Raw genomic sequence first — 25,552 nt, 5'->3', positions numbered from 1 at the left:
CACAGGTTGTGGGGGAAGGTGCTCTAGCTGCATTTAATTGTGGAAATCTAGATACCTCCAGGAGCCCTGGGTATCAGCTCAGAGATGAGGCCTTGGAAGCTGCTTCTAAAGTGCCAGGCTGTGTCTGAGGCTATGGGGCTCTTCTGTTTGATGGTCGCCTTCCTCATCCTGTTTGCCATGTGAGGCTCCGTGGAAGTCACCTACCCACCCCTGCTGCTTCGACTCCAGGCCATGCCCGGTGCTGGAGTGTGCTAACCTTTACCATTAAACACAATGTTTCTCTAAAAATAAATAAATAAATAAAGTGCCAGGCTGAGCTCTCCACTGGGCTGGGGAGAGGGTGGTTAGGGCATTAAATTAGAGTCACTTTCACCCTCGACTTCTCCTAAGAGTCATTCTGCTCTTTTCCGGCTTCCTCAGAGATGGAGAGGCCGGGTGACTATGGAGAAGGGGCTTCCTTTCCTTGAGAATCAGCTTTGGGAAAGTAACAACCAACCACTGACCATGGATACTGGGCTCTGCCCCCTCTGTGTGTGAATGACCATCTTAGGCTGGGCAAGCATCTCTCAGAGCAAGAAACTTAGTTTTTTCCTCACGAACCGGTGAGCACCTGTGCAAATGTCCCTCTGCACTGGAACTCAGTGTGAAGCCAGGAGGCCCTTGGAGTGCCAGGCTGTACCCCACTGTGGGATCTAGGCCTTGGTTTCCTTGAGTTTTCCAGAAGGTTCCCTCTGACTGGTTCTCTCGTCCAGCTCATTGGCCTGCCCATCTCCTTTTGTCCCCATAGGCGACTGAACTACCGGAGAGCCACAGGCACCCTGCCGAGTCCCCAGAGCCTCAAGAAGCCCCCCTGTGAGTAGTCTGGCAGGATGGCGCTTCAGGGAAGCAGTTCAGGGAGGAGCTGGGGTTAGGACCCTAGGACCCTGGGACGTCATGTGGGGAAGAAGCAAGCGCTAGGCTGGAGCGGGTACTCCTGTCTGAGCTCTGAGGCTTCCTGAGGGAGGAGGGGCTGGGGAGAGGGGTCAGGAGGAGAAATGGGGGTAGGTGGTGGGGAGCTATTCCCTGGAGAGGAGCTACTATATTGGGGGCCCATAGATAACACTGCAGGGCATGATGATGTCGCTTCCAGAATCGTGTGCAGATCGTGGGTGTTGTGTTGTGTCTGTGAGAGGCTCCACGGCTTTCCTTAGATCCCCAAGGGGTCCCCTGACCTTGACAACATAAGAACCACTGATGCTGGAAGGGGTTAGAGATGGCTGTGAGTGATCTCACGCCTCTGTGTTAGCAGCCAGATTTGGTAAATAAAAGAAAAGGACTCCCAATTAAATTCAAATTTCAGATAAACAATGAATCAGTTTTTAATATAAGTATATCCCATGCAATATTTGGGACATTCTCATGTAAACACGGCTACATTTAAAATGGTTAACCAACAAGGACCTGTTATATAGCACATGGAACTCTGCTTAACGTTGTGTGGCAGCCTGGATGCGGTGGTGGGGGAGTTTGGGGGAGAATGGCTACGTGTATATGTATGGCTGAGTCCCTTCGCTGTTTACCTGAAACTACCACAACATTGTTAATCAGCTAGACCCCAAAACAAAATAAAAACTTTAAAGCTTGGAAAAAGAAAGAAAGTAATTTGGGACATACTTATACTAAGGAATTATTTATTGTTTATCTGAAATTCACATTTAACTTAGTGTCTTGAATTTTACCTGGGAATTTTACTCTGTGCAGCCCTTACCTTTTACAAAACACTTTCACTTACCTTCTTGCCTTGTAATTGTCACAACAGCTCTGGTTCATAGTGGAGTCAGGGTCATCCTTTTTTCCAAGATAGTTAAACAGAGGCTCATGAGGTCAAGGAAGTGGGGTTGGGAACAGGGTTCCAGAGCCCCCTGGTTAGAGCCCTTGGTGGTGAAGAAACGTCAGGGGATGGCCTCTCTAGCCTGGGGTCAAGAGTGGGGCTCGGAACCAAGTTGGGGGGTTAGAACCACACCAGGTGACTGGAGCGCAGCTGGCCGGCTGCCCTGCTCCGTGCTCTGCCATCACCTGCATCTGTGCTCACCCAGGCGAGTCTCAAACCCCAGAAAAGCGGGAGCAGGTCCCGGTCTGCCGCAGACACCCTTTAGCGAGCTGCTCCCTGGGCTGTGTGGCTGCCTTTCCAGACTTGCTCTCAAGTCGGAGGGGCTGCTGAGTACGTTGGCCCTGAGGCTGCTTACTTATGCCAGTAATGAGCAGGCTTTCTTTGGGCCGCTAATGAGAAACACACAGGAAGACTAATTAGAGCAAGTCTTGGTTAATAATGCACTGCAGCTCAGATCACAGGCTTGCTGGAGGAGAGAAAGAGGGGACAGATGGAGGGCTCCTGAGGACCCAAGGCTGTGGCTGCCTCTTGGTGGCAGGGCCTCCTGGTTCCCCTCTGCTAACTCTGCTCCATCTGTCTTTTGTGCAAACCGCAGACGATGAGCCCTGTGACAAAGGTAGGCCTGGTATTTGTCCCCTGTGCGCATGGACAAGGTCCCTTTTCTGTAGACTGTCTGAACAAGCCCCTTCACCCCCTCCTCCTGGGGGGGCGGTGCCCCTCAGGCACCCCTCCTGGCACCTCTCTCCCGGCTCTGCCAGCTGGACCAATCTGCTCCTTCAGGCATGCAGAGCTAGTGGGGACATGGGCCCAGCCCTCCCCGGACTCCGACTGGGCTGGTCACGTGACCTGCCTGGGCAGCGGGCAGGAGATAGGACGGCAGGGCTTGGCGAGTGTATCTCCTCTCCTTATCCTCACGGGCCCTAACTCAGAGAGGCTGGAATGGGGCCTGCTGACCCCGAACCCTACCAGGTCTAGAAGGGCTGTTTGTGGTCTAAGCATGGAGCACTGGGTGAAACAGAGGAATTTGTAAACCTAGGGCTGACTGGAACATGGCATTTGTCCCAAGCCCCTCTGAGACTCCATCCCAGAGGATCCTGCCTGGCCACCCACGGCTGGGTGCCTCTGGGCTGGGGCATGTGTCCAGCCTGGCTCACTGGCCTCCCTCTCTCTGTTTGGTTCCCAGAGTCCTGTGACTGTGAAGGGTATTTCAAAGGATACTATGTGGGTAAGTAATGGGGGCTCTCCTCCGCCCCTGCCTTAACACCCTTCCCCCACCCATGCATAACTTAGCCCATCGTGGGCTCTTGGGTCAGGGAGAGGTGACTGAGACCCAGGAGCCCCTCAAGAGCAGCTGAGTCTGTGGGACCCACATTTCCCTTCAGTCTCTGTTAGCCAGAGGCCAAGCTGAGCCTGCCCTGGTCTTGGGGTCCCCAGCCTGCCCCCAGCTTTCACCCAGCCACTGGGAGCAGCGCCCTGGACAAGGACCCCTACCTTAATACCAATTTTATTATTACCATAACTCCAATTGTAGTTTATTCAGTGTTTCTTCCACCCCCATACGGCAGTGGCACCTTTTACCAGTCTCCGAAGTAACTTTGCTTCTTTTATTTTGGTAAATCTTTTCAAAGGCCTTTAGAGACAGGCGAAGGGTTTTTAACCTTTCATTCAGGAGTAACTTCAAGCTTACTGAAAAGCGGTGAGAATTGTGCAGAGAACTCCCATATACTCTACATCTCGGTTCACCAGACGTCAACACTTTGCCGTGTTATCTCTGTCATTCTCTTTTTCTGCATATACACATTTTAAGACTTTTTTTTTTAAAGGGTATTTATTTTTGGCTGCCCTGGGTCTTCATTGCTACACACAGGCTTTCTCTAGTTGCGGCAAGCAGAGGCTACTCTCGAGTTGTGGTGCGAGGGCTTTTCATGCAGTGGCTTATGCTGTTGTGGAGCATAGGCTCTAGGTGCACGGGCTTCAGTAGTTGTGGTGCGTGGGCTTAGTTGCCCCGAGGCATATAGGATCTTCCCGGACCAGGGACTGAACCCATGTCCCCGACCTTGGCAGGCGGATTCTTAACCACTGTACCACCAAGGAAGTCCCGCATATACACGTTTAATCCTCCACCCTGAGTCATGTGAGAGCTAGTTGTGGCCATCATGTCCCTTCACCCCTAAATAGCTCAGTATGTGTTCTCTAAGGACAAGGACATTTTCTTATAATCCAGGGCTATTATCAATTCTGGGAATTTCTTTTATATATATATATTTTTTTAATTTATGCTGTTCATATCAACATTTTCGCCATTGTCCCAGTAATGTCCTTTAGAGCATTTCCCCTGACCCAGGATCCAATCTAGGAGCACCCATTGCTTTTGTAGATTTGTGTCTCCTTTCATGGATAGGGGAACTGAGGCTCAGAGGGGTGATGACTTGCCTGAGGTCAGTCACATGCCAAGTAAGATAGTAGCCTTGAACCCTAATTTTGGGTGCCTAGTGGTCCCCTTTTCATCATATTACTTGTGCATCCTGCAGCAGGATGTGGTTGGGAGAGGCCAGTGGGTCTCAGTCGCACCTCCAGGTCTTACCAGGTGGAGAAAGTCTATAGGGAGATGCTGGGACAAATACCACAGTGTCCCCCTGCCCTTCTCTCCAAGCTGGTCTTCGGAGGAGCTTCCGGCTGGGCCGTAGAGAGAGACTGGGAAGCCCACAGGAAGGAAAGACGTCTGCAGTGGCCGAGTCTCAGGAGCTGCCGACTTACGAGGAGGTGACCAGGTACCAGCACCAGCCTGGCGAGCGGCCCCGCCTGGTGGTTCTGATCGGTAGGTGACATCTCCAGAGAATGGGCTGGTTTCCTCCCTGGCGGGGAAGGGAGGGAGCCCAGCTGGAACCTGGCAGCCTTCCTCTTGTTTCTCAGGGTCTCTGGGAGCCCGACTACACGAGCTGAAGCAGAAGGTGGTGGCAGAGAACCCTCAGCACTTTGGTGTTGCCATTCCACGTAAGAGGGTCCGAGTGTGTGTGTTTGTGTGTATGTTCATGCATGCACATATGTGTGCACACGAAGATTTCTTGGGGCCTTGACTCCAGCAGCAGTAACTTTAATGCTGGGTTTTGAAGAGTAAATAGGAGTTTTCCAGGCAGAGAAGGATGAGTTCTCTATATCAAGAGAACAAATGCAAAGGTTTGAAGGTGTGACCCAGAGTAGCAGTGTGAGGGAGTGAGGAGCTTAGTGTGGGTGGCTGGTGGTGTATGAAGCTGAATGGGAGGCTGGGTTGATCAAGAGGGTCTCATATACTCATCTAAGGTGTTTGGAATGTAATCAGTGAGTGAATAAAAGTATTAACGCAAGGACATGATCACAAGTGACCCTAGCAGCTTTGCCAGAGGTTGGACAAAGAGGTCACACATTAAAGTGCAGAGCATCCCCTGGGTGGCTGCCCTCTGAGACCCCTTCTTTTCTTTCAGAATGCTCTAGAAAAAGCTGTGTACTGCTTTGAGTGTGTTCCTTGTTCTATGGGGAATCTGATTTTCCCCAGAGGTGTGCACCTTGATTCTATTATGGAAATCAGAGGAAAACACTATGCTTTAAAACTGTGTAAGAGCCAGCTGTGCAGAAACATCCAGTCCATAAGGGGACTGTCTGTCTTCATGTCTCTTTTCCTCTCAAAATGAGAAATAATTGAATAAAGAATTAAAAGCATACAGCAGGGTCATCTGAGTTTTTGCCTCTTTGGCTCTCAAAAAGAAAAACAATTAGGAGGGACTTCTCTGATGCTCCAATGGCTAAGACTTTGAGCTCCTGATGCATGGGGCTGGGTTCGATCCCTGGTCAGGGAACTAGATCCCACATGCTGCAACTGAGAATTCGCACGCTGAAGTGAAGATAGAAGATCCTGTGTGCCACAACTAAGACCTGGTGCAGCCAAATAAATAAATTAAAATATTTTTAAGAAGAGGAACAATCGGGAAATTAAAACTTAGAGGACTAGAAATTCCTTTAGCAATTCTTTAAAACCTGCAGCATCAGTGAGGCAGTTTTGCTGAGTGGTTAGCGGCATACACTTGGCCTGAGACAGAGTGTGTTCCGCCTGGCTTTGCTCCCTGCCAGCCTTTGGACCTCAGAACAGGGCTTAACCTCTGCACCTCTTAGTTTCCTCACCTGCAAAACTGGGGCCTCCTTTTGCCTGCATCACAGAGCTGTGCAGATCAATGGCATACCTGCACACAGGGACCCTTGATGAAGGGAAGTGGGTGTTTGTGCACAAATCAGCGATGAACCTCTGAAAGGAACGAGAGCACAGCCTCGCTGTGACATGACATCTCTGCCAGTGGTCCTTCTGTCTTCCACAGATACCACCAGGCCCCGGAAGAGCCATGAGAAGGAAGGAGTAGAGTATCACTTTGTCTCTAAGCAAACATTTGAGGCTGACTTGCATCACAACAAGTATGTCATCTTGATGGGCCAGTGGGACCTCCGTGTAGCTGTGTGTCTCTTCCTCTGGCCAATCTTCTACTTGACCTCCTGGGAAGGCTTCCTGGAAAAGGCAGAGGAAGTGGGGCGGGGACAAGTGGGGGTGGTAATCCTGGCGGGCCATTGATAGCTCAGTTGATAAAGAATCCACCTGCAGTGCAGGAGACCCTGGTTTGATTCCTGGGTTGGGAAGATCCACTGGAGAAGGGAAAGGCTACCCACTCCAGTATTCTGGCCTGGAGAATTCCATGGACCGTATAGTCCATAGGATTGCAAAGAGTCAGACATGACTGGGCGACTTTCACTTCACATTTACCTTCGGTGCGAACTTAGGTGAGCTCGGGAGCTGAAAGTTTCTTTTTCCCCTGTGGTGGTTGGTGTTCTAGGTTCCTGGAGCATGGTGAATATAAGGAAAACCTCTACGGAACCAGCCTGGAAGCCATTCGGGTTGTGATGGCCAAAAACAAAGTTTGTTTGGTGGACGTGGAGCCAGATGTGAGTTCCTGGGGCCAGTTAGGAATTTCCCATTAATGGAACTTGTAAACTGGGGGGCTATACATTTTACAGAACATTCAGCCTCAGTGCAGGGGCTTTTTATTCCAGAGCAGTGAATGCTAACATCTCTTTGGGTCTCCTTGGAACTTCCCTTGGATCCAGTGGTTAAGACTCTGTGCTTCCACTGCAGGGGGTGCAGGTTTGATCCCTAATTGGGGAGCTAAGATCCTGCATACTGCGTGGTGCAACTAAAGCAAACAAAACCCCAAACATCTCCTTGGGTATCCCTTTGACTAATGAAAGCTTTTGTACCCCGAAATGTGCACCTCTATGCAGAAACTCCCTTAATTGGAAGGAACCTCTTGGTGGCCCACAGACCTGGGATAGACTGCATGCAGTAAATCATTCAGCAGATGATGACACCAACTGGTCCATTAGATGTGACAAGTCAGGGTTGTTGTTTAGTTGTGAAGTCATGTCCGGCTCTTTGTGACCCCGTGGATTGTAGCCTGCCAGGCTCTTCTGGACAGTCAGATATAAATGCACCAATGAAAGCTGGGCCACCCCCTTCCCAACTAGGACAATTGAAGTCAGTGGCTTAGAAGACCACTGAGGGAGGCAGTCAGGAGAGCAATTTGAAAGGGGAAAAGGGCAGATTTGACCTTGTGAAGTGTTTCAGAAACATTTCCAGTCTCCCACATCCTGCAGGGGCTTAACCATCTTTTTCACCTTGTCTTTGAGAAAAACTTCTAAGCTTTGAACTCAGTCTGGGCATTTCCCCCCGCTGTGTGGAAACAGAGTTCTGATTTTATCACATAAACTGTAGGTTTTATTTTACAGAGCTAGACTTGAAACAGATTCCCCAAAGCACCTTATGTCCAGAAAGGAAAATCCTCACTAATTTGGACTTCCTGGGAGTTGGTAGTTGAAATTAAAATAGTCTGAATTTCAAAAATTTTTTGAGAAGTGATTTTATGATTTGGGTGGGGGGATGCAAACTGTATATATAGCAGTTTAATACCAGTGTGTCCAAATAGAGGCCCTCACATCATAAATAAAGTGAGCTAATTAACAGGACAATTTGCATACGGAAAACCTTTTAAAGTCTTTACAGTTTACTTCAAGGGATCTCTTAGTCTCTTCATTTGCTTAACAAACTTTTTCTTCTTTGAATATCATGAGGAGGCCTGTGTGATAGCACAGATTTTGCATTAGTCCAAATTGATGACATCTGACTAAATAGATACACACATTGAATCCTGCTGGTTCTTCCTTCAGGAGTAGGCAGGCAAAGAAGGGTGTATGAAGGCTAATTAGAGCTTGGGGGAGGGTGGGCAGAGCTAAGAGAGATGGCAGCTCTTGGAACTGAGGCTTTGGACCCTCTGTTCTCAGCGAGTGAGCCTCCAGGGCCCAGCTGAGCCCAGTGTCATAGTGAAGAGTGGGAAAAAGAGCAGGTGGTCTGCGTGGTTGAAGTCAACTGTCATATGACCATATAGTCAGGACCTTTGCCATTGGGGTGATGTGATGAAGCACATCGTTATTGAGCATTCGAGAAATACATTTCACAACAAAATATTCTCGAAGTATATAACATTCCTGAACTTTCTTTTTCAGGCTCTGCAACAACTGAGGACCTCAGAGTTTAAACCCTATGTTATATTTGTAAAGCCTGCAGTTCAGGAAAAAAGGAAGACGCCACCCATGTCTCCAGCTTGTGAGGACGCAGCAGCCCCACTTGTAAGTTTTCAAGTTGATCATTTCATCTCCTAAGGCCTAAAAGGGCCTGTTACAGCTGCATGTGGGCAGACGTACCTTCTGCATGAGACCATCTTTCCATTTTTGCCTGTTGCCCGGACTCAGATGTCATGTGATAATTGGAAGGTTTAAGTTGGGCAGCTGGAAGCGCCACCTGATTCACACAGGGGCGGTTTAACCAGGGTTTCCCACCCTCCACCCCCTCACATGAGCATCTTCTCAGGAAATAAGGGACTGACCTCTTTCAGGGACCTGATCTGAGTGTGACAAACCACAATAATTTGTTGAACTCCTAAGTCAAACCCGAATAATTTTTAATTGAAACACCAACTTCAGGTCCAGAAAGCTAATCCAAGATGGAGGCAAGGGGCAGCAGGGGGAGTCTTCCCTACATGCTGCTCAGGGCTGAGGCTCTCTTGCTGAAGCCACAGGTGGTTGAGTTCCACCTTTACAGGTCAGGAAAAGGGTTCAAGGGATTGACGGCTGCAAAAAAAATGTCACACGTTTTACTCCATTACAGATTTACTTGAGTTCTTTCAAGAGACAGATATTTATTAGGAAGATAGAGGGATTTAGGGCCCCCCCCCAAAAAAAAGTCCCTTCTATAATTTCTCGAATAGATACTTGCTTCCAGGATGAACCGTGAGGGTGCCCGGGGGAGAGGAAACTCCAGAAGTGGTGGACAGGTCTATAGGATGTGTATGTGTAAGACGGTGGGAAAAGCAGGATGTTAGATCCAAGGGCAGCAGTGGGATGCTGCAGGGTGCTTTTGAGTAGGAGAAGAGCCCTGCAAGATACCATGAAGAATTGGGAAGCTTGGCCCAATTTAATCTATTGGGTTGGCAAAAAAGTTCGTTTGGGTTTTTCCACAAGATGTTATGGAAAAATCTGAACGAACTTTTGGGCCAACTCAATAGTTTTTTTTTTCCCCCTCCTAGGGGGTTAGAAGTAAGGAGAAGAAATCATCTCAGCCTTCCTGTAGATGTCTACTGTCTTTGCGGTAGCAGGCAAAAACTGTTTCCTAGTGCTTTAGAACATATTTTCTGGAAGTATGGACACTGTCACTAAAGAAGGAATCTGGTTTTGATTGGTGACAGAAGAGGAGGAGGGAATATTCTGGAATATCCTTTTAGGGGGAGACAGCTCACCCCCCTTCCATGACAGAATAAAAACACTGAGCCCTAGAAGCAGAGGAGAGAAGGCAACAGAGGATTGGAAGGAGATAGAAAGGGAGGTGGGTGAATGCCAGTGATAAATTTCACTTTGCAGTTTTACTTAAGAGTGGATCCTGCCACTTTCCTGTCTTCCAAAACCCAAGTTCATTGTCAGTGAACTACTGGCTTGGAATTTTACTTACTAGAGGTATTTCTGAATGAAGATGCAGACACTTGCATAGGTTGGGGGAAGGAGGGTTCATTGGCTGTCTATGCCTTAGTGTTAGGTGTCAGGAAAGCAATCTGATAGAAGTCAGGTATCCTAAGGAAATGGGGCATTGGGTCAGGGTTGTCCCAGACTTTCTTAAATAACTCTCCTTTGTCTACTATGCAAGTGGTTGGTTCTGGTTTGAGGAAATGAAAAGAAGAACTGAGTTCTACAGGGTGAATTAAGGTATCCTCTGAGGGCATTCAAATTACTTCTTTTCCTTTTTACCCTTATTGATTCCAGAAATGCTTGCTTGGCTTTTGTATAGTGAATACTATTTGTGGTTCTTCCCTGTAATTATTTTAACCAAATTGCCATGCACCATAATTGTACTATTTTGGAAATACCTTCAGACAGGAAGTGTGATAGTGACATACATATACACGCAGATATAGACTCAGCATCTACCCAAAGCTAACACGTCCTCAGTAGATATCTTGAATGACTGAACAGTGATTATGGCTATAATTCATGAACTTTTCTTGGACGTTGGATAGGCTAGCATCACTACGCCCTGTTCTTGTGTACCCAGTTGGTTATTCAAGGGCCATATTCATCCACTTATCACCTAAAAATTAGAGGTTGCAACACTGCCCAAGACAAAGGTTGTAGGTCCATTATTGTCAGGAGGATAACAACCCACTTGTTCCGTAACTACTCCTTTTCCTTGCAGGATGAGCAGCAGCAAGAGATGGCCGCCTCTGCCTCCTTCATAGACCAGCATTACGGGCACCTGGTGGATGCTGTACTGGTAAAGGAGGACCTCCAGAGTGCATACAGCCAGCTCAGAGCGCTCTTAGAGAGGTTGAGCAAGGACATTCACTGGGTACCTATTAGTTGGGTCAGGTAACTGTATCCTAGAACATCCAGGTTGGAGGGGACCTGGAAGACCACCTGGCCTGGCCTACCCCATGCTACCATCAAGGAATCTCAAGTGAGAGGGGCAGAATTTTCCATAAACTCCATTCTCAAGAAGAGTCTCTCTGGGAAGTCTTGTTTGTGATTGTTTTTTGTCCATTGCTTTTCACTGCACTCCTTTGGAGCAGAAAACATGAGTCAAAAGGGGGTATATATCACCATATAACACATGTCATTCATTAAAGTATCACAGGCAAGTTGACCCTGATTCTCTGTACCAAAGTTGAGTAGCCACTGTCTTTTGGCGGGGGAGGTGGTGGTGAATGTATGCAGTACCAATTTGCAGAGGTAATTTAAGCTTTATAAACAGACTGACACTTCATTTATCGGGCTTTGTCCAGAGTTGAGTTGTTTTACCCAAGAGGACTTAACGTGCAATTGAAGTTTGCCTGTCTTCAGGCACTAAAATGTTGATCTTTTTAAAGGTTTTGAAAGTTTGTGTTTGCCTGGCAATGGAAAATGTGGTTCTCTGCCGTCTTGAATAGTGAGCATTCACAAACTTTTTTGACAGACTAAGGTATGCTTCCCTGTCACCATGAGTTATTGTACTATCTATGATACGGTGGTGTTTTCAGGGACTCGTGGAATGTAAGGCTGCTTGTGCCTTTTCTATATATCCCCAGACTCCAAAACTTTACCCTTGCTTGCTTTGATTTATTCTGTTCTGTCACTTGTCTCTCTTGTTACTGACAGTTGCCCTGGTTCTCACCTGTCCCTTCCTTCAGATTATAGGAGCTCCTGACATGCCAGGTCATGGAAAAACAGATGATCCCCACACCTGCACCCCACACCCCCATCAAATCTATGTCTAAACCACAATAAATCAGTCCTGACCGTCAAAATCTAAGTATGTAGACTCTGAGTGTGGGCCTGATGGGTTGTCTCTGAGCAAAAGTGTTTAATATCACAACAGATTTGTGATACAGCTTAGCTTCAGAGAATTGTATTTCTTTTTAATAGCCAATGTATATAAACCTTTATTCTGTGCCAGGAATCTATGCTAAAGCCTTTACCTACATGACTTTGACAAATGCACCAAGCCTGTGATGTAGTGTTCTTTTTCTTTTTGGCCACACACCATGGCTTGTGAGATCTTAGTTCCCCAACCAGGGATTGAACCAGTACTGTTGTCAGTGAGAGTCCTAACCACTGGACTGCCAGGGAATTCCTTGATGTAGGATTCTTATCATCCCTATTATACAAATGAGAAAAACAAGGCTAAGAAAGTTTAAATAATGTGTTCAAGTTCACACAGCTTTAAAAAAATGGCAGAGTCATAATATTAGAGTCCAACTCTAATACCAGTGATTGTCATTAGCCACTATACTGCCTCTCTTTTGTGGCCCCATAACTGAGGCTGCCTATTAAGCCATTGACTTAGAAGTGAGGAATGTGCTCTCAGCTAGAATTTACAATAATATGCAGTATGGCTGCAACTTCTAAGACTTGAAAGAGGCTGCTTACAGCTCTTGAAAGAGCTCTTCCTCATGAGAAAAAAAGGAGGCGAGGTAAAGTGCAAAGCACCAGGGAGAAGATCTGCTGCCTGTTTAGAAATTTCCATTTTGCCTTCTTACACAAGGATACCTTGTCCACTTTCTATTGGGTTGGCCAAAATGTTGGTTCAGGTTTTTCCATTACAATGTTGCAGAAAATCCCAAACGAACTTTTTGGTCAGCCCACATAGCTCATGAACCTGGTAGGTCCACAGAACAGGATCACATTCTTCAGACCTTTCTAGCAAAAGGATGAGGACCTCTTTGTATTTACAAAGCACTGGATTCTTACCAAGTTAAATTAGTCTTAGCTATTCCACATAGAACCCTTGGGGAAGGCAGCTGCTCTTTGAAGCTGAGTGGCACATACCAAGTTGTGTGTATTGTACAGGAGAAAGAAAAAGGTGAACATGTTAGTCGCTTAGTCATGTCCGACTCTTTGTGACCCCATGGACTGTAGCCCGCCAGGCTCCTCTGTCCATGGAATTCTCCAGGCAAGAATACTGAAGTGGGTAGCCATTCCCTTCTCCAGGGAATCTTCTGACCCAAGGATCAAACTCGAGTCTCCCACATTGCAGGCAGATTCTTTACCCCATTATACAGGAGAGAAGGATTAAAATCAGCCCTCAGGCAAAAAACATGTAAGTCAAAATTACTCTTGAAAAGTCCTCTAGGGTGGCCCCTTGGTGGAGATCCTAACCAACTCTTAGCAAGGCCCAACTGGGTGGTTTTTCCCCCATTGTAGGAGCACAGTGGTTGAATAACAGATTTTTTTTTTTTTTAATTTCAAACAACTCAGCATTTTCTTATTTTTAATATTTTCTTAATGATTTTCAGATGACTATTTCATCTCTTCATCTTTCTCTTCATGTGTATTGTGAAGCAAGGCATTAAAATGTGATGCCTGCTTTATTTCCTGTCTAAGCAACCTCCTCACCCCAAAGGCAAACTGTGTTGACAACTGCTTGGCTGCTCTAAAATCTGTGAGAGTAGAATGGATAGGGCCCCAGAGACAGGTCATTTGTAAAGTGTTTTTGCTGTTTGTAAAAATAAAACTGTTGTTTTTTTAAAAAAACCACAAACCTGTTTACAAATATATATTGGTGGAATATATATAAATTCATTTCCTAGTCCCATTCTAGCCAATAGCACATACGTTCTGAGCCTCTGGGCAAAATTTCTGCGTGTTTGTCTTTCTGGGCCTGTCCCTATTTTATACCTTCCAATATGTCCCTTTTCTCCCACTTGGGCCCTCAATGGCTGGTAAGGTTTCTGCTTGTGTCTCCAACCAGAGAGAATATGGTGAGCTCTGGAGGGCTTTTTTCTAGGTCAAGGATGTTAGACGGGCAGGGCCAATAAGCTGCCACCACCCACTCTTACACCCACGGCAGACATCACTAATTGATCATAGCACTCTCTTGCTGAATGTAGATATTGCTTTTGGATATTTCAGGATATAGTATCTGGTCTCAATTGAGCAGAACTGGCAAGTGAATTAATCTTGTTTGCCATCCTTTGATGCAGCAATTTTTACCTTCTCTGTCATCTACTCCACTCCCTGCAGGAAGTGGATTTTTAAAAATTACAACCATCTGTTCTTCACAGACAATGCTTAGCTATGTTAAACACTGGCCGATTGTGCTTTTACCATTGAATACATACATGCTTTAAGGCATGTGACTCATCACAGTTTTACATCCACTTATGCAGAGTTACACCATTTATACCACCAGTCACAGGATCACGTGTGAAAAAAAAAGAAAGCATTTGTTGACTTTTTTATTAACTACTGACCAGCATATGCACAAAGCCCTCTTGAATCATATAGTTTAGAAACAATAAGCAGCATTTTTCTATCTGGTGGAGTCAATATGAATCTATTTTTTTTCCCTGTCCTCTGAATACAGTCTCCAACCATTGCTTCCTTTAAAAGTCAGGCTTATGGTTTCAGAGCAAGATGATGTAGAATCATTTTTTCCCTCCTTCTCAATTCTAAATCTGGCTTCCCTGGTAGCTCAGTTGGTAAAGAATCCATCTGCAATGCAGGAGACCCTGGTTCGATTCCTGGGTTGGGAAGATCTGCTGAAGAAGGGATAGGCTACCCACTCCAGTATTCTTAGGCTTCCCTGTGACTCAGCTGGTAAAGAATCTGCCTGCAATGCAGGAGACCTGGTTTCAGTTTCTGGGTTGGGAAGATCCCCTGGAGAAGGGAATGTCTACCCACTCCAGTATTTAAGCCTGGAGAATTCCATGGACTGTATGGTCCATGGGGTCGCAAAGAGTTGGACATGACTGAGTGACTTTCACTTTCAGTTTCAACTCTAAATGGCTTCCCAGGTGGCACAGTGGTAAAGAACCCACTTGCCAATGCAGGAGACACAAGAGACTTGGGTCTGATCCCTGGGTTGGGAAGATCCCTTGAAGGAGGAAATGGCAACCCACTCCAGCATTCTTGACTGGAAAATTCCATGGACAGAGGAGTCTGGCATGCTACATTCCATGGGGTTGCAAAGAGTTGGATACTACAGAGCGCACACGTGTGTACATACCACCACCACAACTCCAAATACAACTTAAAATCTTAGGAATTTATTGATAAAAGGACTCTGAAAGATGGAAAGAAAATGGGTTAAGTAGGGAAACTCAAGATTTGGGGAACAAACAATGTAGTGACTTTCCTGGGCTTTCTTTTCATTTCCCACACCCAACTGAGATATGGAAAGGCCTACAACCCAGAACCACCAATAGCAGAGACAGGGAAGGAAAAATTATGGAAAAAATGGAGGAAGGAAGGAAGAGAAAGAAGGGGGGAGTGAGGCAGGAAGAAAGGAAAAAAAGTTTGCTTTTTCTGCCAAAGGACAGGAAAGGGGAAAGAAGCCTGGAAGAGACCTACCAGGGAGCCCCAGCTCTACATCCACACCAGGATACCAGCAGGTGGCCCAGTTCATTCATAGCAGGAGTGAAGCCTTATGTCTCCCTGCCTTCCACCCAGTGACAAAAGGAGACCCAGGCCCAGCAATGCCCGCCCACCCCTCTGCAGAAGGTAACCCAGCAACACTGTGCAGCCCAGGGAAGCACATTCCCACACTGCAGAAGACACCAGAAGGGACTGAGTGGGAGTCCTGGCAGTACCCAAAGAACAAGCAGACGAGAATAGTATTGCAAAGGCTCAGAAAACCATACTTCATTGAAAATAAGACACATAAAAGAAGCAGAAATTTATACCAACACCTAAACTGGACTACTATCTGCTATAATAGAAGATTTAAATAGGATTAAGAGACCCCTAAGATAATCACCCAAATATCCAGGATATGAGAGAGAAATGTGGTGAGATATTACTCATCATAATACAGAACAAGAAAACTCCAATCAACCAATACCAGTATGATATGATTCAGATGTTAGAATTTATCTAATAAGAATTTTTAAAAATTATAATAAAAATGCTTTAACAATCAATAACAAATTCTAGAAAAAAATTTAAAAAGATAATCTTACAAAGAAATAGAAGTTATAAAAAATAACTCTATGGAAATGATATAAACATAAAGTTATTGAAAAATTGAAAACTCAGATGGACTCAGTAGTAGAGTAGAAGTGACAGAAGATCAAATCAGGGTATTGAGGACAGATCAATAAAATTTATGCCATGTGAACAAATAACTGGAAAAAAGCATTACAGACAAAAGAGTTAACACTTGTATCATCAGAATCCCATAAGGAGAAACTGTGGTGCCAGAAAGTACTCAAAGAAATAATAGCCAAAAATTCCCCCAGTTTAGTGAAAGATATAAATCTACAGATTCAAGAAGCTGATAAGCTCAAAATAGGATAAGCCCAAAGAAATCCATACCAAGATACATCATAATTAATCTCCTGAAAACTAAAGACTAAAGAAAAACCCCAAAACCAAAAACTTAAGAACCGGGAGAAACAACGGGAAGGAACACCAACGCAAATTCTATTTTAATATTACTTTAAAGGAAACTGTGCAGGCTTGAAAAAGTGACATGACATTTATCAAGTGCTGACAGCAGACTCTCAGTCTTTAATCCTAAATGTGATGAAACTATCCCTCAGGAATGAAGAGGAAATAAAGACATTCTCCAGTAAAGGGAAACTAACATAATTTCTTGAGACTAACTCTTAAAAAATGATTAACAAAATGGCAGAAGGCTGGGACATTCAGAGAGGAAAAAAACAACTGAATATGTAAGCTAGAAGTAAATAGGTTATTCTTCACCTCTTGACTTTCTTTACGCATATTCTCTGGATAACAAAAGTTATGTCACCATCTGATGCAGTGTTCAGTGTATATAGAGGAAATATATAAGATAATTACATTCTAAAAGTGAGGAAGATATTGGCAGAGTGGATTAAAAGAAAACATGACCTGAACTTCCCTGGTGGTGCAATGGATAAGAATCCACCTGCCAATGCAGGCGACACAGGTTCAATCCCTGGTCCAGGAAGATTCCATATGCTGTGGAGCAACTAAACCCATGCACCACAACTACTGAGCCAGAAATCCAGAGTCCAGGAGCCTCAACTACTGAAGCTCCACGTCTAGAGCCTGGGACCCACAACAAGATAAGACACCACAATGAGAAGCCCTTGCACCACAACAAAGAGTAGCCCCTGTTCTAGAGAAAACAACTAGAGAAAGTCTGCACAAAGCAATGAAGACCCAGAGCAGTCAAAAATAAATAAATAAATGATCCAACAATATAAAAGACGCTTACTCCTTGGAAGGAAACTTATGACCAACCTAGATAGCATATTCAAAAGCAGAGACATTACTTTGCCAACAAAGGTCCTTCTAGTCAAGGCTATGGTTTTCCCTGTGGTCATGTATGGATGTGAGAGTTGGACTGTGAAGAAGGCTGAGCACCGAAGAATTGATGCTTTTGAACTGTGGTGTTGGAGAAGACTCTTGAGAGTCCCTTGGACTGCAAGGAGATCCAACCAGTCCATTCTGAAGGAGATCAGCCCTGGGATTTCTTTGGAAGGAATGATGCTAAAGCTGAAACTCCCGTACTTTGGCCACCTCATGCAAAGAGTTGACTCATTGGAAAAGACTCTGATGCTGGGAGGGATTGGGGGCAGGAGGAGAAGGGGACGCCAGAGGATGAGATGGCTGGATGGCATCACTGACTCGATGGACGTGAGTTTGAGTGAACTCCAGGAGTTGGTGATGGACAGGGAGGCCTGGCGTGCTGCGATTCATGGGGTCGCAAAGAGTCGGACACGACTGAGCGACTGAACTGAACTGAACTGAACTGAAGATGTGTGGCACGGCCAAAAAAAAGTAATGCCTAACTTCATGACTGAGCGACTGATCTGATCTGATATGTCATCTACAAGTATACAAAAGTAGCTGGAAAGGATGGAAACATATGCAAACAATTTTTTTAAAAGCATAATTTAAAAAGGCTATATTATTATCAGATAAAGTAGACTTCAGAGAAAGAAAATTACTAGGGACAAAGAAGAACATTATATAATGGTAAAAGGATCACTCCATCAAGTAGATAGAGCAATCCTAAATGTGTGTGCAACAAACACCAGAGCTTTAAAATACATGAAGCAAAAACTGACATAGCTAAGGACTTCCCTGGTGATCCACCTTCCAATGCAGGGGACATGGGTTTGATCCCTGGTCACAGAACTAAGATCCCACATGTTGTGGGGCAACTTAGCCCACATACTGCGGCAAGAGAAACCCGCACACCTAAACAAGAAAAAGCCTTGCACACCACAACAAAAAAAGCCCACATGCACCGCAGTGAAGACCCAGTGCAGCCAAAAAGAAGGAAAAAAAATGACAGAGCTAAAAGAAGAAATAGACAACTCTACGGATATAATTGGGGGATTCAACACTCTACTCTCAGCAACTGATAGGATTAGAACAGAAAGTTATCTAGGGCATAAAAGAACTGAACACCATCAACTAAGGATCTAATTGACATTTATAAAACAATCCCCTCAATGGCAGCACAATATACAGTCTTTTCAAATGTCCGTGAAATATTTACCTAGGTAGGCCATATTTACAAAATTAAGAGAATTGGAAATCTAGGGTATGTCCTCTGACCATAATGGACTCAAATTCAGTCCCAGAAAGACAATAGGAAAATCTCCAAATCATTTGAAAGAATACCTGATATAACCTTAAAAGTTCATGGAAACTTCCTGGAGAATGGACCACTCTCTTGTATAAATAATGTATAGGTGTTATCCAGATAAAGACATAGAACTATGGATTTTCTGGCTAGAGGGGAAAACAGATGAATGGAATGAGAAGAAAACATGTCTTCTATTAGCTGAAAAAGGCAAGGAATGATGAGACGTAAGGTTGCAGGCTAATCATGGCATCCAGTCCCATCACTTCATGGAAAATAGATGGGGAAACAGTTTTTCTGGGCTCCAAAATCACTGCAGATGGTGATTGCAGCCATGAAATTAAAAGATGCTTACTCCTTGGAAGGAAAGTTATGACCAACCTAGATAGCATATTCAAAAGCAGAGACATTACTTTGCCAACAGTCTTGTCAAGGCTGTGGTTTTTCCAGTGGTCATGTATGGATGTGAGAGTTGGACTATAAAGAAAGCTGAGTGCCAAATAATTGATGCTTTTGAACTGTGGTGTTGGAGAAGACTCTTGAGAGTCCCTTGGACTGCAAGGAGGTCCAACCAGTCCATCATAAAGGAGGTTGGTCCTGGGTGTTCATTGGAAGGACTGATGTTGAAGCTGAAACTCCAATACTTTGGCCACCTGATGCAAAGATCTGACTCATTTGAAAGACCCCGATGCTGGGAAGGATTGAGGGCAGGAGGAGAAGGGGACGACAGAGGATGAGATGGTTGGATGGTATCACCGACTCGACAGACATGGGTTTGGGTGAACTCTGGGAGTTGGTGACGGACAGGGAGGCCTGGCGTGCTGTGGTTCATGGGGTCGCAAAGAGTTGGACACGACTGAGCGACTGAACTGAACTGAAGGGTGCAGGCATTTGTCATTTTTGTGGAATTCTGGTATCTGAACCTTATTGTAACTAGGGGGAAATTCCCTATTCTGGTGAGAATGAGAAGCAGAACCCATGTTCAGAATTGGAAAAATGCAAATACCCTTCCAATCTCCCTTGCAGATAAGGAATGGGGTACATATGATCTAAGTTACATCAATTAGATACACCTTCACTGACTTGGAGTTAAGAGCTAGTGACACAAAGACTTCAGATCAATGAGAACTTAGCAGGTCAGGAAGATCCAGTTCCATTCCAGGTAGAACAGGGGCAACTGTGTGAGCTACAGCACCACAGACCAATTCTACACCAAGACCTGGGGCACTGTTCCTTGAATGTGCCGCTTGAAGCTCAGTCCTGCAGTTTTCTGGCAAATACTGTTAGCTATTTCATTCAATAAATTATACATTTTTTTTCACTAAAATAAGATGTCAATTTACATTGCTTGAAATAAAAATTTCTGTTGATAGAGGGTTCTGAGACAGAAGGAACAAGATCATGAGGGGCCCATATTGTGTATGCCACATTGAAACGTGTGGCTCATTCTGGAAAGAATGGCAAATCATTGAAGGTGTGAAGCTAGAAAGTGATCTGGGCATATTTTCCCATTAATAATACCAGTTGTAAATCACAAATGCCTAAATGGGCAGTAGTACATACAAAGACTGAGAGGATGGGTAGATTTAAAATAGGCAGGGGAGCGGAAAGGATGAAAGAGAGGGAGGAAAGGATGACTGCCAGGCTTCTCACCGGGATGTCTAGAAGAATGGCTCCTCAAAATGAGATGGACTGGAATCCGTTTAAAATTGAATTTGTATGTGCACACACTGATTTTTTTCTTTAAACTTTTTATTTTGAGGTAATTATACATTGACATGTGTGAAAGAAAAGAATACAGAGAGATCCTGTGTACCATTTACTCAGTTTCCCCAGGTGGTAGCCCTTGGCAAAACTACACACAGTATCACAGCCAGGAGATGGGCATGACAGAGCCAAGATACAGAACAAGCTCATCATTGATGAACTGAATGACAGCGAAACTTAAATGCTTTACACTGTGAAAGATGAAAAGACAAATTACAGTGAAAATATTTTGCAGATCACATGTCCAACACCAAGGACTTGGGTGTAGAATGTGTAAAGAAATCTCAAAATTCAATATTAAAGAGAGCAATCCAATTAGAAAATGGCAAATGTACCAATATTTCACCAAAGAGCATATGCAGAGAGCAAATAAACATATGAAAGATGTTCAACCTCATTAATTATTAGAAAAATGCAAGTTAAAACCACATGAGATGTTACTGCACATGTTATAATGCCCAAAACTAAAAATGGCAATAACATCAAATGCTGATGAGGATATGAAAAAGCTGGCTTACTCATTGCTGGTGGGAATATAAATGGTATAACCACTCTGAAAATGGTTTTGTAATTTCTCTTAAAATGGACTTATCACATAATCCCATAAGTACACTCTTGGGCATTTATCCCAGGGAAATCAAACTTATTTTCATGCAGAAACTTGTGCATAATAGTGGATAGCAGCTTTATTCATAATGGTCAAAAAACCAGAGATTACCCAAATATCCTGCAATGGGTAAATGGTTAAATAAACTGTGGTACGTTCATCCCATGGAATACCACTCAGCAATAAAAAGGAACGAACTATCAACACATGCAACCTGGATGAACCTCAAGGAAATTATATGGAGTGGAAAAAACAATCTGAAAAGAATGATTACATACTGCATGACTCCATTTATGTAACACTCATGAAACAGCATAATTATAGAAATGGAAAACAGGTTAGTAATTGCCGGGGTTTAGGGCTGGGAGGCAGAGGCTGGCTGTGGCCAAAAACGGTGGTAAGGTATTTTCCATAATGGTACAGTTAACTGTCTTGAAAGTGTTTGTATTAATACAAAACCACACTTGTGATAAAAACAGCATGGAGTTATACACACACATAACAAATGAGTGCATATGTAAGTGGTGAAATTTGTGTATGTGCTATAGATTGTACCAATGTCAACTTTCCTGGAGAGACACCATACTGTATTTAGATAAGATGTTAACATTGGGGGAAGCTGGGTGAGAAGGGTGCAGGAGGCCTCACCATACATTTATTTGTAACTTCCTGTAAATCTTTTTAAAATAAAACATTTATTTCTGATAAGAACATATAAGATCTCCTCTCCTTCCAAATAAACCATTTAAAAAGGCTCAAAACCAGCATGACCAATCCCAGAAGCCATGCAACATTGTCTTGTCATGTGTTTTGAGATATTTTTGACATTTTCAATCTTGCTTCTCCCTACAAATGAACAGAGTCCATGAAAATCTCACTGAAGCATTCTTTTCCAATCCTGGGTATTCACAGAGAAGCTAATGGTGTTTTTCCTCTGTGTTGTCTGAACTTTAATTTCCTCATGTGCTTTTTGTTTTCCATTTCCACAGAGCTGATCTTGTGGTTGAATCATCTCACCCAACCTATTCTTCCTGCTTGGGGTGGTGCTGATGGTGTATGCTTTAAAAAGCTGTCACTTTCTCTCTCTCATTAAGACTTTTCATAGCCCCCAATAAAAGTGCTTGTTGGATCTTTCCTTCTGCCTGTCCCATTCTGTCTCCATTTGGGGATGGAACTTAATGCCTTTGGGTATTTTACATGTAACTTACTCATTTTATGTTCCAAGCTTTATTGTAGCATCCTAAGATTGAGCATTCAGCCACTTAGGAGTGCCTTGAAATCCTAAGCAGCTAAGAAATCCTAGGGCCTTCTCTTGTCTTATCCATGGTGAGTAACCTTGCATTCAAGGAGAGGAGAGGGAGAGAAATGGAGAGCCATCAATTATACAGAATTATTCTTTGAAAAGCCCACGTGTCCATTTATCCTTCTCCATAGGGGCAGCAGCAGGGCAGGGGAACTTAGTCATTACTAATAATATGAAATAATACAAAATGCCAACACAATAGTACTTTTGAACAGTGACAGAGACCCGTAATATAACTTCAACATAACATTAAAGCCACGAGACCTCCTGTTTATGTCTTACTAAAACAAATCACTTCCCCTTAGACTCACATAAAGCCTCAAAGCTGGTGACAAAAGGCAGTCATTTCCTACTTATATGGAGAGAGGAAACAAAAACGGAACTCTAGTCCCCGAATGGATGGCCAATCAATATTACAGAAGAGCAAAATTCACCCCTTGGTTGGGCCCCTCGTTCTCCATCTACATGGGTTTTAGGGCTTTGCCATCAATTGTGATCACCATGTTCTCTGATAAAGAGCAGCCATGTAGAGACATACCTATTTATCTCGGGAGAGAAGATATCTGGTTGTATTTCTGATATAGCGTCTTGAATTCTTGAAGGAAAAAAAAAAATCAGAAAGATTTATGTCAATGCCCAGGTGCTGGTGTGAAAGTTGAAGTTCTAAATCCTATGGGTCTTAGAAAAGGCTTACAGACCAAAGCCAGAGAGTGGAAGTTTATAAAAACACTGCAGATGGCTTTTCCCCGCCTCTTGCAGGATTGTCCCTACATGAAACAAATCAACCACGTACTGAATTGTATACCCTTCATCTTCTTTGCTTGCTCATTCAATCTAAATGAATTAAGGGATGAGGGAAGATGTTACCAGATATTTTCTGAAGCTGTCACATAATGGCTTTGCTATCAAGGGGATGTCCTTAGCTGGTGAAGGGTTTGCTCCTGTTGTTAGCTTTGTAGGCTCTGGGCAGTTTTTCTTTTACAGATTGTTACATTCCTCATGATTTTGTCCTCCAACAATTTTGTCCTCTCCTGAGACTGACTCCTCTGAACACAGCCAGATTCTGTGAGTGAATAAAGCTATCACAGAGTACCCACGTGCCTGCCAATCTAACTCCGACGACTTGCGGTCATAGTGTGGTTTGCGATCACCAAGCCTCTTCAGAATGCCCTGGTTTTCCACAGTGATTCTCACTAGCTCCCGGTTCCTTGTTTCTCTGTTTAAGCTGGAAAAAAAAAAAATCCTAAAATAGGTGAAGAATAAAATTCTCCTTCCAGATTGGAGTGGGGAAGATGAAGTTATGATGTCAGAAATTCAGGCTGCCTGAGTGCAGGGAGCCTGCTGTTCCACGGAGCCCTGAGAACCTATTGAACCAGACCGCGTTCTGGGAAACATGCAAAGCTTTTTTAGGTTAAGGCCAGTGGTTCTCAGCCCTGCAGCCTACTAGAAGATTCTAGTTTATTGGTCTGGGATGGAGCTTGGGGATTAGCATTTTGCAATAGCTCCCCAGGCATTATTATATGAAACCAGGATTGAGACTCTCTGGTTTAGGTGATGAAGGTCTTGTCTACCCAGAAATCACAAATAGCTGGTAATAGTTTTGGTTCACCTTACTCCCCTCAGCTTTCAACCCAGTTTTAAATACACAAGGATCAGGAAAGACATCTTGACACTCTCCCCTACACACTGACACACAGATACACACTCATTTTCCTCGCATACATTCCTTTTGTAGCCCTGATCAGACTGCATAATTATTTGCATAAATGTCCCCTTTCTGACCTTGTGTTTTGAGGTTAGGAAATATACATCTCATTTCACCTCTGTATTTCTGGTGCTCAGCACATAGTAGTTGCTCAGCATATATTTGCAGAAACAATTTTAAGAATGCTATATTAAAATCCCAGTTATCATCACCATTTTACAAAAGTGCTTTTCTGTGACGAACTCTAAATAGGACTCCAAAGAGTCTCTTAGGGAACAAAAGTTAGCTCTTTAACGTTAGAGAAAGGTTCTTGTTTGGGGTGGTTTTCTTTCTCCTTAACATGGTCTCTTTGGTTATCCCTCAGGATAACTTTCCTTAAGTGTGCCTCTAGTACTAAAGCCCAGCAAGGGGGAAGTCAGTTTTGACTTTCAGAAAATGAAGAGAAATAATACTACCTCTTGGAAAAATATTCGTTCCAGCAATCCACCTTGGCGGGGCCTCGGTGGGCATTGGCGATTTTTTGACACAGTTGCTTGTTTTCGTATTCAATTTTGTCGATTCTCTTTTGTTCACCCTGGTGAGAAACCCCACCCCACCATGGTGACATCATCACTACATGATGCTCCCTCTCACAATGGTGAGCATCCCCCTCCTGTGGGATTATGGGAAAGGGGCAAACTGGGGGCTACAGTGGGGACTGGGAGCAGGGCTGAGGAATCCAGGGGTGGTGTATGGAGAGGAGGAGGAAGTGGTGGGTATTTAGAAGGCTCTGGGAAACTGGACCTCTTTGGGACATAGATAAGGTACATTTGCAGATGGCAAGAACAAATACCTGCAGTTTGCTCAATTTTAAGATGTGATGTGTGTGCGCTGCTGGAGGTTTGGTATCAACAGTAGGCTTCACTGGAGAGGAAGGAAGGAGAGCAATGTTACGTCACAGGTATCCTCTTAGTAGCCTTAGAGACTCTGCTCACATTCTACACAATGACACTGATTAAACCATTGCAAGTTTGAATTCTGAACCAATTCAGTTCAGGGATTCTGGTTTAGTTGACTTTCCCAAACTGACATCATTTGAAGAGTTTTGAGCAGACATGAAAGCATGATGAGGGCTGAGAAAAATAAAATTTACAGACATAAATGTTCCTTGAAGCTAATGAAAGAGCCTTTCTCCCACCCTTTCCCAATATGACTAGCCTGGCTACTGGATGCTGCAGTCTCATCCTCTGTCTAGCTTTTTGGCTTTAAAGAGCTTAAATGAGTGTTTCCATCAAAGGAACTCCCTGGTGGAAGATAAATTTTGTCACTGATGCTAATACCCTCTTGACCAGACTCAGCAGATAAGGCCATATCATTGCAAAGCTGTGTACTGCTCTGGTTCACCATCAATATCTCTTAAGGTGAGCCCTTTCAGAATTCTAGTCATAGTGTCCAGTTTAAATTGCCCCACATACCTATTTGTATTCTATTCTTATGAAATGCATAGTGGCCAAAGTCCAGCTTCTTCCTGAAGGATGTGCTCTGTCTATGATTAGAGACAATTACAGGGTAGGCCAGATAATCCAGGGAATTGTTCATCTTCTCTTCCTAGTCTCACTTCTGAAATGAGGCACCCAGGCTCCTCT

The 25,552-nt window shown here is 44.2% G+C and overlaps 2 protein-coding genes across 3 annotated transcripts in view; one reads left to right on the top strand and one right to left on the bottom strand.

Moving 5' to 3' along the window:
• Positions 1-11,774, top strand: part of MPP3 (MAGUK p55 scaffold protein 3) — a 27,655-nt gene extending 15,881 nt beyond the window's left edge. Inside the window, exons 12-20 of the mRNA XM_019981337.2 lie at positions 788-852; positions 2,466-2,486; positions 3,054-3,095; positions 4,524-4,688; positions 4,784-4,864; positions 6,217-6,310; positions 6,724-6,832; positions 8,447-8,569; positions 10,683-11,774. Of these exons, the coding sequence (XP_019836896.2) occupies positions 788-852; positions 2,466-2,486; positions 3,054-3,095; positions 4,524-4,688; positions 4,784-4,864; positions 6,217-6,310; positions 6,724-6,832; positions 8,447-8,569; positions 10,683-10,859 (877 nt within the window). The 3' untranslated portion in view covers positions 10,860-11,774. The remainder of the gene's footprint in view (positions 1-787; positions 853-2,465; positions 2,487-3,053; positions 3,096-4,523; positions 4,689-4,783; positions 4,865-6,216; positions 6,311-6,723; positions 6,833-8,446; positions 8,570-10,682) is intronic.
• On the bottom strand, positions 8,896-25,552 carry CFAP97D1 (CFAP97 domain containing 1). 2 transcript variants are annotated; one of them, XM_070773573.1, is made up of 7 exons: positions 25,382-25,552; positions 24,760-24,830; positions 24,383-24,501; positions 23,324-23,447; positions 22,761-22,817; positions 22,128-22,254; positions 8,896-9,070 (listed from the first exon to the last, which is right to left on the bottom strand). In XM_070773573.1, exons 1-5 carry the CDS (start codon positions 25,503-25,505, stop codon positions 22,761-22,763), a joined length of 495 nt encoding a protein of 164 aa, XP_070629674.1. In that variant the 5' UTR covers positions 25,506-25,552; the 3' UTR covers positions 8,896-9,070; positions 22,128-22,254. The 2 variants fall into 2 exon arrangements, with proteins under 2 accessions (XP_070629674.1, XP_070629675.1); XM_070773574.1 differs by lacking the exon at positions 8,896-9,070 and adding an exon at positions 19,058-21,765.

The sequence above is a fragment of the Bos indicus genome, chromosome 19, assembly GCF_029378745.1.
Source record: "Bos indicus isolate NIAB-ARS_2022 breed Sahiwal x Tharparkar chromosome 19, NIAB-ARS_B.indTharparkar_mat_pri_1.0, whole genome shotgun sequence".
In the NCBI taxonomy this organism is placed as follows: domain Eukaryota; kingdom Metazoa; phylum Chordata; class Mammalia; order Artiodactyla; family Bovidae; genus Bos; species Bos indicus.
The sequence above is the reverse complement of the archived record's forward strand: the minus strand, read 5'-3'. Positions and strand labels throughout refer to the sequence as shown.